This window comes from Cervus canadensis, chromosome 19 (assembly GCF_019320065.1).
Source record: "Cervus canadensis isolate Bull #8, Minnesota chromosome 19, ASM1932006v1, whole genome shotgun sequence".
Classification (NCBI taxonomy): domain Eukaryota; kingdom Metazoa; phylum Chordata; class Mammalia; order Artiodactyla; family Cervidae; genus Cervus; species Cervus canadensis.
Genome location: NC_057404.1, coordinates 29,753,757 through 29,771,335, shown reverse-complemented (window position 1 = coordinate 29,771,335; position 17,579 = coordinate 29,753,757). Strand labels below are relative to the sequence as shown.

At 35.0% G+C, this 17,579-nt stretch overlaps 1 protein-coding gene across 2 annotated transcripts in view; it reads right to left on the bottom strand.

Moving 5' to 3' along the window:
• Positions 1 to 474: 474 nt before the first annotated feature.
• Positions 475 to 17,579, bottom strand: part of MMRN1 (multimerin 1) — an 81,604-nt gene continuing 64,499 nt past the window's right edge. For both annotated transcript variants that reach the window (XM_043438659.1, XM_043438660.1), the window contains exons 7-8: positions 2,940 to 3,092; positions 475 to 1,624 (exon numbers count right to left, since the gene is read on the bottom strand). In XM_043438659.1, the coding sequence (XP_043294594.1) occupies positions 1,203 to 1,624; positions 2,940 to 3,092 (575 nt within the window). In that variant the 3' untranslated portion in view covers positions 475 to 1,202. The remainder of the gene's footprint in view (positions 1,625 to 2,939; positions 3,093 to 17,579) is intronic.

Genomic DNA, 17,579 nt, shown 5'->3' with positions numbered 1-17,579 from the left:
AGACGAGAACCAGGGCACAAGAAGCACACCATAAATCCATAAGTTATAGTATCACCATGAAATATATGCACCTGTTATAAAAATACAATCAAGTCTGCCATGTGTTGCCACTCATTAGAGAAAGGTGTTTTTTTTCCCCCTGTATATATTGTATGGGCTTCCTTGGTGGCTCAGTGGTAAAGAATCTGCCTGCTAGTTCAGGAGACCTGGTTTGATCCCTGGGTGAGAAACATCCGTTGGAGAAGGAGGTGGCAACCCTGCTCCAGTATTCTTGCCTGGGAAACCCCATGGATAGAGGAGCCTGCTGGGCTGCAGTCCGTGAAGTCACAAAGAGTTGAACGTGACAGCACACACACACAGTTATTGTATGATGGAAGAAAGATAAAATACCCACTTCTGTGTCTTTAGACTTGGGTGTAAATGTTCATGTGTTAACTATTTCTTTATTCTCTAATTATAGGAAGGAAAAAATAATCTTTTAAAAAAATTTTATTGATGTATAGTTGGCTTACAATGTTGTGTTAGTTTGTGGTGTATAGCAATTGATTCAGTTACACACATATATATTCTTTTTCATATTCTTCTCCATTATGGCTTTTCACAGGATATTGAATATAGTTTAGGAAGGAAACAATAGTAAAGCATATTTCAAATTTCTAATTCAAGTTTAAAAATTTTCATTACAAGGGAAAATTCCAATATGTAAAATTTTAAAACAACAGAAAAGACTGAAAATCAAAGTTAAAGGACAACTTCTTGGTCTTTCAGTACTTGGACCTTGTGAATTTGAGAAACATATGTTATATATTTATGTACACAGGGAATCACAAAAGTTAAATGTTCTGTTGAAAAGATTACTGTGACTGACAATAGTGACTGATTGTCATTTTATAATATTCCTTTATATTGCAATGCCTTAACATGAAAAAACAAAAATAGGAATGGTTATGCTAAAAAGCTAATTTTGTTTTCTATGCTACTAAATCTGTTTAGAAGCAAAAATTCTTTCATATACAGGTTGTTTAAAAGATATTTAAATAATTTTTGTGAAATAAACAAACTTAGAGCCTTACTCAGATTTTATAAAAAGGTTCATTTTCATTCATGTTGAAAAACCAAAAATAGAGTAGATGTGCATGCAAAGATAAATAAAAACACTGGCTGCTTCTCAGTAAAGGTGACAGTCTGTCTTTCATGCTAATTTATGTACGGTATAATAAGTAACCACTAAATGTAGTGGCAGGGGGAAATTTGGCTGGAATTGTTCCTTTTACAAGGCGCAACCACACTTCCTGCCCATAATTTAATTCTAATAAGGCATCCCCAGTCAGAACTCTATCACAGTGTACTTCACGGTTACCATTTTCAGACTCAAATGCAAGCTTGTCTACTCCATCAACCACTAAAAATCCAGAGATATGAGCACTAACTGACTCAATGGTATACTTAAAAACATACACCCCAAGATAGGGGATTCTGAATTTTCCAGTTCTTGGAGTATATGAGGCTCCATAGTTGACATCCAAGTTATTAAATAAGATAGGACCAGGTGTAGTCATTCCGTAAGTATGAGATGCAAAAAATGCCACCATCGGTGCATATCTGTAAGTTCCTTTTGAAAAATCTGTTAGTGGAAAGAAAATGGAAAGAGTTGATTTTCATGTTTTGATCTTGTTTTGTTATATCTTTATTCTTTATCTCAGTTATAAAAAGGGTTAATAAAATGCCAGTTCGGACAAAAAAAAAAAATTGTTAGTAAAACATCATTCATTGGACTTAACAAGGGCATGTGTGTCTGGATGCCTGCCTCTTTTCTCGCCTGAACTACCCAAATTGCTTAGTCTCTCTGAGACTCAGTTTCTCCATTTAGATCAGGGTAGAGTGACAGTAACAGTCAATACATCACTCACAAAAACGCCTCAAAGATTAATTTGTGTGTGGCTTTGATCTCTCCAGAGATGAAGGAATTCAAAGCATTTTTTGATTATTATGGTATGCCAGAATGTTTTAAAGCCTCTTGCATGAATTAAAGCTGACATGATGTAGAAACAATTTTTCCTGCACGTTGTCAGTTTCTGGAGACTAACACGGAAACCCAGTGAAATCATATGCACTATAGAGAGGCAGACAAAAGCAATCTTCTATGTAATTAATACCAAATGTACTTACAAAGGCTGAGATTTAAAAGCAGACTAAAAAATTCACTTTATTATGCAGCATATTATTAGGAAAAGCCTGGTTTGAAACAATTTTTGCCATCATTTTAAAGAGAATATATATTAAGCCCTGAACACATTTTCTTGTGTGCAAATAAAAAATGATACACTCTGGAAGTATATCTGTAACAACCAATACTTATGAAAGTAAATGGACAAAAAGGCATCTTGCTCTACTCACTACATTTTAGCATAGTCTAACAGCCCTCAGCCAGTCAGAGTGGTACTATGACCTTCATAGAAGACATACTGCTATACACTTATTAAAGCTTTATTTATGGGATCAGATTTGATATGAATCAAAGATGTATTCTTATTCGAGGAGAAAAAGTTTATATAGATATGTATATGTGTATATATATATATATACTATGTATACATATATATTATATGGCATATATATAATATATATTTTATTTTAAGAACATAACCTATATTTTCTTATGCAATCTATATTTTCTTTTAAGATGCACTAGAAAAAACAAATTGGGGGATTTTTAATAAACTGCTTCTATTAAACCAACATTGAAAATTTCATATAGTGTATATGAATTAGTTTACCTGACAAAACCATGTACGTTATTCAGTAAATTTCAGAAGTAAAAGGAATTAATCCTCAAGTGAGTCCAGATTAAGCAGGTCTAAACATGCGTTTGTAAACATTTCAAAAAATATTTGTGTTTATGACATTGAGCAAATCCAAGGACACATGTACTTTCTTACCTGGAGCTAAAGCATCTTCTCCTGCCACTTTGACAGTACAGTTGTCACCAATGAAAGGATGTCGGCAAGCACAGATAAAGCTAGTTCTTGCATTTATACATGTACCCCCATTATGGCATGGGGATCTACTACAGTATGAATACTCCTCTGTTACTGAAAAAGAATCAAGATAAAAGAGGGTAAAAGTGACCTGTTTTTCTGTTGATCTCAAATTATAGTTTGCAGCGAAATGGGAAAAACACTGAGTCAGAAATAGGAAAAATGCATTCCCAGGCCCAGATCACCCACCAATGCAGTCATGGGATTTCACGAAATCTCTGAACTTTCTGCACTGCTTCTTCTGAAGCTCTTTCCTGCTTCTCGGAAGTGAGAATAATTCTGTGATCCACTGCATTTATTTGTGTTAAATATTAAGATTTTTGTCAACTGTAGAACTGATAGGCTATCTGGACACACAATCACATACAAATGAAACCAGTGCATGTCGAGGGTAATATTTCAAATCACAGAAGGAAAACAAAGTCTGTTCAATAAATGGTGCTAAGCTAACAGTATATTCATAAAAATATAAATTCCATGTGCATAAAAATACTAAATGTGAAAAAATGATTGCATTATAATCAAATAGAATATCTTTGCTGAGCTTTAAAATTTTGGGAAGCTTTTTCAACACAAAATAAACCCCAGAAGCCATAAGAGAAAAATCCTGATGTTTGACCACCTAGACCCACAATTCATTGGCAATGAAAGCTGCACATTATCAAATTTCAAAGTGCTAAGAAAGTATTTTTTAACAGATACAACAATCTAATAACACTCTAATGATTAATATCTATAACAAATAAAAAGTTCTGACTAATCCCCACAAAAAAGAGTGTAACTCTGTAAAAATAGTGGCAAATGGGCAAGGAATATGAGCTGGGAAGTCAGTGAACAACTACAGTTCAAAACTTATTCAACCTCATTACTAATTAAGGAGTAACAAATTACCATCAACAACATTTTATATCAGGTGGCAGCATTTAAAAACAAAACAGTCATGCAGAAAATGAACATTCTCGTATAATGTTGGTTTGACCTTATATTGTTGGAAACTTTGAATAGGACAATTTGACAGAATTAAAAATGTTCATTTGCTTTGAGCCAGAAATTTCTCCCAGCAGAACATATATTCCAGACACACTTGCACAAAGATAATGTTCAAGAAATTTCTTCGTGATATCATTTGCACTAGTGAAAAATAGTAGGACCCCTAAACAACCACTGATGAAGGGACTTATTAAATGAATTAGAGTATCTTTTCAGCAGAGCTTCCCTGTATCTCAGACGGTAAGAATCTGCATGCAGTGCCGGAGACCTGGTTTCTATCTATGGGTCGGAAAGATCCCCTGCAGAAGGGATGGCAACCCACTCCAGTATTCTTGCCTGGAGAATCCCATGGACAGAGGAGCCTGACGGACTACAGTCCATAGAGTCGCAAAGAGTCAGACACGACTAAGAGACTAACACTATTACTGCCACTCTTTTTTCAGCAAGGAATATTAGACAGCAGTAAAAGAGTGGGATAAATCCCCAACATACTCAATTTGCTGAAAGACAGTGTTTCAGTTAACTTATTAGATATAGAATAATTTCAGTTATTTAGAAAGCCTCAAGTTATAAATATGGTTATAAATGATAAATATGGTTATAAACGTAATACATAATAATGTGGAAAGAAAAGGTTGGAAGAATACATTACTAGATACAGTTACCACTATGGCTCCACCTTGTGGAAATAGTGTGAACAGTTTACAATTCACTCATTTCAAAACATGGTCATTGATGATTTTTAAATTTAAGGTTATTTGCTTTAACATTTATCTCAAGAGTGAGACCTATAAATATTTTAAATACATTCTGCTTCATATTTAAATAATTCAAATTCACATAAAATGTGACCAAACTGCATGCCTGTGTAAGTAGAATGAAAAAAATTTTTTTGAAGTCTAGTTGATTTACAGTGTTATGTTATTAGTGTCAGGGGTACAGCATAATGATTCAATATTTTAATAAACTATAGCCCATTTAAAGTTATGATAAGATATTGGCTATATTCTCATTTTGAAAAAAGTATTTAATGAATACTTGTTAAGTACAGAACCTTGTAACAGAGAGCTAAAGATTGGTTGGCACTGATTTGTCAATTGAAGCTATTTTTATTTCATTATACAGTCAGATATAAATCTACTTTTGTATATCATCTGATTTGTATTATTTTTTGGTTTATTACTAAAATACTTAAAAAATGGTTAGATACTTTTATAAGTTCCTGTATTACATATTTGTGTTCAATGGGCAATTGTCTTTGAATTAATAAAAATCACACTCTAAATAAAACATCATGTCTTTTTTTTTTACATGCCCTTTTGATAGATTTACATAGATTCTCTTAATTGTTTGCTGCTCTGAAGTTCCTGTTGAATTTATCAGGTCTGTGTGCGTGCTTAGTCACTCAATCGTGTCCAACTCTTTGCAACCCCAGGATTGTAGCCTACCAGGCTCCTCTGTCCACGGGCTTTCCCAGGCAAGAATACTGGAATGGGATGCCATTTCCTTCTCCAGGGGATCTTCCCTACCCACGGATCAAATTCATGTCTCCTATGTCTTCTGCGTTGCAAGTGAATTCTTTACCTGCTGAGTCATCATGTAATTGTTCATTTGTTCCCACTTTCAATTAGAGTGTGAGCTTTTGTGAGGACAGGGCTCAGGGTTTCCACTTGTTAAACTTTGTGTCACTACTGACTAGCACGGTGCTTGACATATAGAAGTACTAAACTGTCTTCTTAAAGACGAATAAACAAATCAATGGAAGATTGAGTAGATGATCTCATCCTTTATCTAACACTCTATTTCTTCTTCACTTTTTCTCAAAGATCAGGTACAGTTTGATTCTATGATGCCGTTGGCATGTTTTTCTAGAGACATGGAATTATTTCAAGCAAACTTTCCACAACTTCTGTCTTGGGTAGAACTTCAAACTCCTTCCAGTCCATTTATTTTCTTTGATGAAGATCAGCACAATTAAGTTCTGCCAACTCAATATTCTCTCATCTTGTGCAAATAGCATGACTAATCTGTTAATATTCATTTCCCTGATCTGAACCAGGACTAAAATTCCTTTACCACTGTATTGGAATGTTTCATAAGTCTCAATTTGTTCTGGTCTTTGCTTTTTGAACCCTGATAGGTGCTCAAGTTACACTTTTCTATTAATTCTACTTCCATATTTTATAAAGGCTCATGTTAAATTTGAACTGCTTGAAGAATTCCTTACATTTTCAAAGCACTCTGTCTTTGCCAATATTTATCATTCTTTATTTTAATTGCTTGTTTAATGTCTGAACTCCATGAGAAGAGAGGTTGTGTTTAATTTACCCCTGTATCCACTTAATTTTTCTCAGTGCTCATTCAGCACTCATTCAATAGGCATTTGATAAATAATGAAGGGACACTTCATATTGATGTCTTCTGCTTCTATTTTTGTTTATAGTACACCTAGCACCATACATGTTTTATATAATATTTTATTTTTATTTATTATTTAAATTATTTTTAATGCTTAGTTATAGATTAGCATCAGGATTTTATTCTTTTATTTCATCATTTAAATAATAACATTGTGCAGGACTGATAACTCTGATCCCTGCTGAGGTCAGGATGGAGTTTCTAACAGACTAGTGAGAGGACCTCTCAGTGCCTCTGGGCAACTTTTGTCATACACAGAGGAAAGTGCTATATAAATCCACTAGTATCTGCTCTAGATACTGTGTCCACACAACATTATAACTTTTCTTTACCTTTCATCCTGATGCCAATGCTAACATGTTTTCACCCTCATACTAATGTATATGCTAATTTTCAGTGCTATTCTGTTTCATCATTTATCAAAATTGTATCTATCAAATAAGTTGTACCCTTTCACTGCTCTAAAAACGCTTCATATGTCCCTTTCCAACAACTTCTAGAAATGTGACCAGTTGTTTATATTACTTTTTCAGATTCATTGCCTGTCCATTAGTTACGAAAAGACACTCATACTCTCTTCATTAGTTAGAGATGGATGGAAACATTGTTTTCAACCATCTTTACTACTTTTCCTTCAATTATCAGTTTTTATTTTGTTCTCCTTCTTAAATTCATGTCTGTTGTTCTTGATCTTGTTTCTGGGATCTTTTTTCTCAACACTTCAAATATAATTTAAAGCTCTTTTAATCATATCAGCAATCTTTACCAAATGGATTAGCCCTGTTTCAGATGATTTACTCTAACACTTGTCATTTATATTTATCCTAAGTCACAACCCAGAAAATGAAACGTTTTTTACTCAACTTCATCATCTGTTTTTGCCTTTTTCTTTAGAGTTATAATCTTCAATCAAAAGAATATTAAAAATGGCAAAGGTACTGAAACATGTTCAACAATGTTAGTCATTAGGAAAATGCAAAATAACATCACAATTAAATACAATAATATGTCTATTAAAATAGTAAAATAAACAATATTGGCAATGCCAAGTGTTGACAAGATTGTGGAGCAACTAGGATTCTCATACATTTCTAATGGAAATTGCAAGTGGTTGACCAGTTCTGACAAAGTTAAAACTATATTTATTTTATAACTAAGTTATGCTACGGCTGTATAACTCAGGAGAAATGAAAACTGTATATGCACAAAACCCTGTATGTATGAGTGTAAACCTGAATGTTTACAGCAGCTTTATTCATAATCACCCCAAACTGTAAACAGCCAAAGCATCCTTCAATTGCTAAACGGGTAAACAAGCTGTAGGTCATCCATACAATGGACCACTACTCGGCTCGGTGATGAAAAGGAACACATGCAACAACATCGAAGGATCTCAAATACACCAGGTGAAAGAAGCCAGGCTCAAAAGCCTACACAGCATGAAAGATAAAGAAAAGTTATAATGTTGTGGTGGACATAGTATCTAGAACAGATACTGGTGGATTTGTATAATGTTTTGCATGATTTAATATAAAAGATACTCTGCAAAAGATAAAAGGGTAAAGGAGAGAAAACATATCACTGTTGACAGTGACTGGGATTGGAGGTAGAGTTGACTAAAAAGGGACATAAGAGAATTTGAGGGTGTGATGGAAATGTTCTCCATCTTGACTTTTGTGGTGATTACATGACTACACATCTGTCATAATTCACAGACTGCATGTCAAAAATAGTGAATTAAAGAAAAAAACAGTGAATTTAACTCCATATAAATTATAGTAAAAATAAACAGACATCTCCCCAACATTTTTATTTCTATTATTTTGTTTGCACAGGTCCTCCTTCTACATCATTATGTCTTTTTTTTTTTTTTTATCTTTTCTTTTTTCTTAAAGACTTTGAGTTCAGAGACTCATGTACTTTCCTGGTTCTGATTACTCCTTTTTCTCTCTCCCACGTTTCTATCTTTTTCTCTAGCTACCTAATTTACTTCTGTGCCCTCAACTTCTGATTACTCCTTTTTCTCCCACATTTTCTGCTTTTTCTCTAGCTACCTAATTTGCTTCTGTGCCCTCATCTATCACCTCAGTGCAATAATTTCCTATTTTTATCTACAAACCCTCTTCTGCTTCCAGACCTACATTCAGTTCAGCTCAGTTCAGTTGCTCAATTGTGTCTGACTCTTTGAGAACCCATGAACCGCATGATGCCAGGCCTCCCTGTCCATCACCAACTCCCAGAGTCAACCCAAACCCATGTCCATCAAGCCATCCAACCATCTCATCCTCTGTCGTCCCCTTCTCCTCCTGCCCTCAATCTTTCCCAGCATCAGGGTCTTTTCCAATGAGTCAGCTCTTTGCCTCAGGTGGCCAAAGTATTGGAGTTTCAGCTTTAACATCAGTCCCTCCGATGAACACCCAGGACTGATCTCCTTTAGGATGGACTGGTTGGATCTCATTGCAGTCCAAGGGACTCTCAAGAGTCTTCTGCAACACCACAGTTATAAAGCATCAATTTTTCGGCACTCAGCTTTCTTTATAGTCCAACTCTCACATCCATTCATGACCACTGGTAAAACCATAACCTTGACTAGACAGACCTTTGTTGGCAAAGTAATGTCTCCGATTTTTAATATGCTGTCTAGGTTGGTCATAACTTTCCTTCCAAGGGGTAAGTGTCTTTTAATTTCATGGTTGCAGTCACCATCTGCAGTGATTTTGGAGCCCAGAAAAATAAAGTCTGCCACTGTTTCCACTGGCCCCCATCTATCTGCCATTTACTCATTGACTTTTGGACATTTCCATAGGGATAGAGGTGGCTCAGTGGTAAAATTTCGCCTACCAATGCAGGCGATCTTACCAACCCAAGCCTGGGTTGGGAAGATCCCCTGGAGGAGGGTTTGGCAACCAACTCCAGTATTCTTTCCTGGAAAATTTCATGGACAGAAGAGCCTGGCAAGGGGCAGTCCATGGGGTCATAAAGAACCAGACATGATTGAGTGATTGGGCATGCAGAAGCTCACACACACACACAGGGATAGAGAGCTTTAAATTAATGTATCACAGACTAAATTTCTCTTCCCATGTGCGTCTGCACTTCCTTCTTAACCTTTCTATTTCCATTAATGGAATGACTGACTTCTCATCATTGATGCTTTATTTAAATATTGGTGTTATTTTTATTCTAAGTTTTTGTGTTTTCAACTGGCTGTTTTCTGCTAAAGATATATTCACATTTAAGTAACATTCCAGTTTTCATTTTGTTCCTTTCTCTATCACCTTTTGAGGTCTTAATCTATTCAAGTCAGGATAGTTGTAATTTTGTAACTGATCTCTGGAAGAACTTAGAATAAATCTTAATAATGCACACACATGATTATGCTATCAGTCAGTCCGACTCTTTGTGACCCCATGGACTGCAGCATTCCAGACTTCCCTGTCCATCACCAACTCCTGAAGCGTGCTCAAACTCACATCAATTGAGCTGGTGATGCCATCCAACCATCTAATCCTCTGTCGTCCCCTTTTCCCTCTACTTCCAATCTTTCCCAGCATTAGGGTCTTTTCCAATGAAAAGGGTCTTTTCCATCTGTTCTTCACATTGGGTGGCGAAAGTATTGGAGCTTCAGCATCAGGCCTTCCAATGAATATTCAGGGCTGATTTCCTTTAGCATGGACTGGTTGGGTCTCCTTGCAGTCCAAGGGACTCTCAAGAGTCTTCTCCAACAGCACAGTTCAAAAGCATCAATTCTTGGGCACTCAGCTTTCTTTATGGTCCAACTCACACATCTATACATGACTACTGGAAAGACCATAGCTTTGAGTAGATGGACCTTTGTCAGCAAAGTAATGTGTCTGCTTTTTAATATGTCTAGGTTGGCCATAGCTTTTCTTCTAAAGAGCAAGTGTCTTAATTTCATGGCTGCAGTCTCTGCAGTGATTTTGGAGCTCAAGAAAACAACATCTGTCACTGTTCCCATTGTTTCCCCATCTATTTGTCATGAAGCGATGTAACCCGATGCCATGATCTTCATTTTTTGAATGTTGAGTTTTAAGCCGTCTTTTTCACTCTCTTCTTTCAATTTCATCAAGAGGCTCTTTAGTTCCTTTTCACTTTCTGTCATAAGGGTGGTGTCATCTGCATATATGAGGTTATTGATTATCTTATACTCTTGCTCAAAAATCTTTCATTGTTACTAACAATGAATTTAAACATATGATACTGCACACAGGGTATAAATGGTTGACTGAATGAATGCTCAGCTCAAAACTACCTCTTTCATGAGATTTGCCCAAACATCCAGTTCTTAATAAGACATAGCTTTTATGACAATAAACTCCTATAACACTCAATTAGTGCTTAGTATATGCTGTGACATGTCTCTCTTCTTTCATGTTCAAAACAGCTATATCAACATGGTGTTCAGAAGCACATGGAAAAAAATTTTAAACATAAAACACAACAATGAAATACCACATTACTCTATAGGTACATCTTCCACTGTCAACTTGTGTTACAACAAAATTACAAAGTTTTCTTTATATTCCCATTGCCTGCCGGGTTCACTATTTTTCCAGAAATTGAGCCCTATCCCATGATTTTATTTACTAATACTACACTTGGCTCCCTACACACACTCAGCACATCCCACAGTACTCTGATTCTCTACTTCTACTTTTTCCTTTATGCATAACATTCATCATCTTTTACCAGACTATATAATTTACATTTTTACTTAGCTTTCTCTATCCCTGCTAGAGTGTAAGCTCCAAAAAACACAAATTTCAAAAAAATGCTATGTATCTCAAGCATCTATAAAAGTACCTGGTTTTATTCACACTTAATATTTGTGCAGATACCTCTAGAATCTATTATAAATATTCCCGAAAATTTTTAAATTTAACACTTGTTTAAGATTATAAAGTCTAGAAAAGAGTTCTTGAGGGACTGTTGGTTATAAAAATGATATCCTTTTTTTGTAAAAGGTAGATGTGTATTTTAATTTCTACATGACTGGCAAAATGAGACTCAGTAATTTTCTTTCACTGACTTCTTTAGTTCTCCAAACACTGTGTAATAAATGTTTTTGGTAATTAGTTTGGGAGGTGAAGAGACTTGAGTTTACATTAATTAATTATGTCAACAAAACAAAATACCATGTTATACTTCCCCAAAAGTGATGTTCAAAACAAGCAGATTTGAATAATTCAAATAAAATTTATAATAAAATAATTATTGTTTCTCTTTAAAAATATTTCCTATTATTTAAAACCAAATAGTGTTTATTATTAAACATCCCAGCTAGTCACTCTGGGACGGGACCCTGAGAAAATATTGATACTTATTATTTCTGAGAAGTAATACTGAGAAAATACTTATTATTTCTTTTCAGATCCACTTTGAAGCTGTGCATAGTAAAACTGGCAATTATAAACTTCTGGGTATGTTTTTCAAATTTCATGTGCAGAAAACACATGGCAAAACTATTTTTTATGCTGCAATTTTTTTGTCAAGATGAGAGAATCATGTCCACTCAGACAGCTGTGCAACACATTCACAATTTGTGATTTAATAATCCCAACAGATTATTCCTCATGTTTGCAAATGAGTACAACATAAAATAATATTACAGTGTCAGGTGCAATTTTGAACTTACAGTGTTGTTAGCAACCAGTGGAAAAACATGCATTCATTGTATTTAATCACAGGCCAGTTAATAATTAGATCTGGTGTCAAATCTTCGGTGTCAAAGAAACAGTTTGCTGTTGAGAAATAGCTCCTGTGATTCTTGTTAGGAGACTAATCTTAGCATATGTAGTGACTATGTAAATGAATCCTCGTATCCTGTTCCATTTCTTTTTTATCATCAGATGCATGTGTTCTAAATTTTGGCTCAGATGAGAACGTCAAGCACATAGAGTTCTGACTGTTCACCTTTAGATTCCATGGTCATTTTATTGTAAGACATGAAGTAGGAAAGAATTGTCAATTTTGCCAGCATCTTCTCTTCAACTGTCATTCTTCCATACAAAGGGGAATCCTCTGGAAAGCTAGGGGATTATTTTCTTCTTCTTAGGAACAATGAACAAAACCTACTTCATTTAATATTCTCTTCAACCTTGTTTTATTGACACAAACTGGCGATGCTATCCCCAGAAGACAGGCTTGCTAACCAACTCTGGCACAAAGAATATCTTTAAGATCATGAGCAGAAAAGAGTTTATATAGCAGGCCTGAGACTGCTACCTTTAGAAATGCTGACTTTCAAGGATTTGCCCTTGATCCATATCTGGGAACTTGGCTTCTCTAATTAAAAAGTGTCTTCATAGTGCCCTGACTCATTGTACAAATTATATGTTTTATAGGCTGAACTTCTGCTTTCCTTTTAGAGTTTTGGTATGTGCTCAGCAGAGGGTACCTACATGACCAACCTTGTTTGAACTGAAAGTTTGTGTCCCACACAAACTCATACGTGGAATTTCTAACTCCCTAAGGGATGGTATTAGTAGGTGGGGTCTGTGGGAGGCATTTTAGGTATTTAGGGTGGAGCCTTCATGAGTAGGATTAGTGCCCTTTTAAAAAGGACCCCAGAGAGCTCTCTCCTTCCTTCCCTTTCTGTCATGTGAGAATAAAATAAGTTGGCAGTTTGCAGTCCAGAAGAGGGTTTTTGTAAGAAACTGACCGTGCCGGCCTGATCTCAAAACCATGAGAGGTAAAGTGCTACTGATTATAAGCCACCTTACCTATGGTACTTGTCATAGCAATATAGCAGTGTGAGCTGACTAAGACAAGCCCCAGTAAAAACCTTAGGAGTTGAATATCTGGTGGACTTCTCTGGGCAGAAAAATTGCATGTTACTGCATGTTTTGGTGTCTGGAAAAAAAAAAAAAAAGATCCCACACAGAAGTGTACCCCCTTATAGGAGGGAGAGAACCTAAGAAAGTCTATGAATGGATTTCTCCAGATTCTGCCTGAGTCCTTTTCCCTTGCCAATTATATCATGTATCATTTCACTACAATAAACCTTAGCTATGTGTGTAGCTATTTTCTGAGTACCATGAGTGCTTCCAGCATATCGGCAAACATTTTGGATACCTTATGAAATGCACTGTAAACTCTAAATTGAAGCAGCAATCCTTCAAAATTTAATTAGCTTATATTCAACTATTTTGTATAGAAGTCAACTTATCCTGAGGCATATGTGAGAATGGTTATTTTTTATAACATGGAAAAGCATATCAAGAGCCGAAATACTGTGGAAAAAACTCATTAAAACTTCTGCAGATCTCTTTTAGTGCCTGTAATGCACAAGCGTTTTTATACATTTAAGCCTTTACATTTTTAATCTTATTCCTTTTGACTTATTGTTATGTGATAAGCATAAGCTCATTTATAAACATGTTGAGTTTAAAACACAGTGACTTATAAATTAAAAGTAGAACACTGGAATACCATGAGCATTTAAATTATGTTGATACATGGGTATAATTACCTATCAAATATTAAGTGAAAATATTAAAGAAAAGAAAATATAAACATTGAATATAGCTGAGAAAATTGTATCATATAGTCATAACCATGTTAATAATACACTGTGTGCCAGTTGATTTCTTTGATCCTTAAAATAAACTTTGTAAGGTGGGTATGTTATTCTAATTTTATAAATGAGGAAAGTAAGTTTTAGAAAAAAAGACTTATTACAAATAAGTCTTGCTAGGCGATTCAGTGCTTCTTAGCCATCCACAACTGCCTCTATGCTGTGTCACAAAATTTATAAATGATTTTAAAATGATATAAAACAGTTAAATGTCCACTAGTTTCTTATTTTTCTCTTTTAAACTGCTTATATGCACAGCAATGATCATTTAAAAAGTTGTATATCATACACTACCAAATCTTTTATAAAATGTAATCTTTCTTAAAAAGACTAACAAATGTGATAGTGATGAATGAGAGGTTTATTAAGGAGAGGTAAATATACCTGGTAAATACAGGGGAAATAGTTCAAGTAGAAAGCCAGTGGACTCAGGAGCAGAGGACACAGCCTCAGCCATGCTGCTGACATTGTTACCACAGGATTCAGCCTCTCTTGGAAGGCAAGCAGCCAAACTCCTTCTGCAGGGACAAGCCTGCCAATTGTACAAACAAACCCTCAAAGTGGAAATAAAATCCTCTTGATGTCTATTGGACTATTGTTTAGAAACAAATCAAATATTTAGGGATTCAACCAGAACAGTTTATCAGCATTGGCCTAGGAGGAATCATCGTTAGCATAACTGCATGTGGAAATGGCTCAAAAGGAAGTGAGGGGAAGAGGACTCTGAAATTTACCTGCTATTGTATCAGCCCCAAGAAGATCTTGTGAATAGCCAATGGTAACTTTCTATTACAACTGCCCATTGGCCATTATCATAGAAAAGCTAAACTGAAAAACAGCCACTTACTTCCCTCTGATCAGAAGCAGAAATAAGTGGCAGTATTTGGATTCTCAAGAAAGCAAACTCTCTGGGAGTTTATGACTCAGGTCATAAGAAATATTCAGATATGGCCAGACTCTGAAATAGGTATGATGCATCAAACACAAGCAGAAGGAAGAGAAAGGCAGGTGAACACGCTTCAGAGTCTACTTGAGTACCGTGGTTCAGCTGAGCCCTGTGTCCAACAGACCAGGGGTCAGGCTCTCTCACAAGGCGTGACCTTAGGCAGAGGGTTAGTTTACTCATCTTCAAAGTAAGAATAATGATAGCTACCTCATAAATGCTAAATGAAGGAACATATGTAGAATAGTTTGAACAGAGCCTGGCATGTAGTGTTATTAAATAGTATCCAATATTACCTCATTATAGTATTCCTGTTACTAGGCTTCAAAGGAGGTTATCAGTTATTAAGATTAAACAGAAAGAGACTCACAGACATAGAAAACATTTATGGTTACCAAAGGGGAAAAGGGGAGAGAGGAGGGATAAATGAGGTTGCGATGAACATATATACACTACTATATATAAAATAGATAAACAACAAGGACCTACTGTATAGCACAGGGAACTATATTCCATATTTTATAATAACCATAAGGGGAAAGAGTCTAAAGAAAAATATGTATGATCTAAAAAAGAATCCAAAGAAGAATATATGTGTGTCTAACTGAATTGCTGTGTTGTACACCTGAAACTAAAAATATAAATCAATTACACTTCATTAAAAAATTAAATTAAAAAAACTATGTTTAAATGGTCTTTATTTCTACAAATTGTATTTATTCTGCAAATGATAGTGGTTATTATCTGAATAATATTGTGAGAGTTTTAAAATGATGATAAGTTACCTTCTGGCATTAGGTAAGGGAATAATGTGGCTGGACTATATTTACCAGATCATAGCAAAGGTCAAAGGAAACACAGCCAAATTTAAGTGGTGTTTCACTGTGCCTCACAGCTGATATCAAAGCAAGTAGTATATTTTGCAATTGGTTTATTCTTATAGGAGAATTTAGCCTGAATCCACTGGTTTTATTACCTTACACATACTTTACCTGCTCAGCTGTCCAATGAAGGCCACTGGTTTTATGGCCCATAGAAGCAGAGCTGGCTTAATGAACATGCATATCTATGCATCCACTTGAAAGGGCCCCACACATTATGTTGCTGCTCCTGCACAAAGTGAATATCTACCCCAGATATGAAATTAGGCCCATATCTCTCCACTGCCCTGACATCATAATGGGTTATCTTTACAAAGATAAAATAAAGAACTTTTAATTAATTATTAACTTTAGGTCTATAAAAATTCTACTTACAGTAAATAAAGAAACCAGAAGCAATTATATCAAGGCATCAGTAAAAAAAGAATCAATACTAAGTTAATTATTAGCCCATTAATATAGTGGTATATAAATACTCAATGCAATTTTTATAAGCTCCTAGCATGCATTCTTTATAATGAAAGAATACGAAGCTTTGTTAGTTTTGTATGTTCTATTGAATCTCTTAATTTTGAAGCTATTTAAATTTATAGTTGCTGTATAGATACAGGTATTCTTTTTATTTAAGGGGGAGAAGGACATGGCTTACCTGGTGTATGATCACACATCCTATGGAGCTTAACAGAAACTCATTTGCAGTGTCCATAGAGGAAAGACCAAGGGTTAAAATAATATGGAGGAAGAACAACTCATTTTTCCTAAAATTATTATTATAAGAACATCTTGTATTGAAACACCGCCTTTTCTTGGAAATATGTAAAGCCTAAATAATTTGTTCTGTGATCCCATAGAGTAAGATTAGTTCTCCTGAGTCAGATTAATTTGAAAGGAGTCATAAATAAATACAATAGTTTAAATAGTGAAGAGATATCTCAACTTTGTATTACTCTGTGATTTTTAATATTATCAGAACATTCAGAGATAAAACATGAAGGGTCATATTATTCTAGGATAATGATTACCCTTTTGTAATTAAAAAGCAGTAAAATACAAAATTCATCCAAATGAGTGTATAATTCAACAGCAGACTCATATGAGAGGTGCACTGCCATTTCTTTTAGGAATAGTATTCTTTTCATCATGAAAAGATTATTTAATGTTACTCATATGCCAAACATCTTAATAAAATACTTCTTTCATACAGAGAGACTATTAAGTACTTTATATGCACTACAATAAATTCCTCTTTCCTCCCAAATGTATGCTTCTCCTCTGGTGTTTACAGTATTTGTCAATGGTACTTTTACCCTCTCATTTCCCAAGTGCAAAACCACAGAATATTCTACTTTTCTCCCCTTCCCAAGTGCCATGCATTCAGGCTGTGAATGGCTCACATTTTTTTTTTTTTACAGTGATCCAGTCTGCGACTGATACAGTTCTGAGACTGGATATTTATGCTAACGAGCTCAGCAAAATACCTATTGCAATTCTACCACATGAATGGAAGAATCTGAGATTCAGACAGGTGAACTTACTCAAGGCTACACAGACGTACTGAAACAGCTAGGACCAGAATCACGTGTTGTTGTTCCTTAGACCATTAATTTCCCCACTATCTTTTCATTTCTGCTGAGATTACTTTTACAACATTATTCATACCCATCTCCTCTGATTCAGTTACCTCTTCCTGAGATCTAGTTCTTACGATTTTG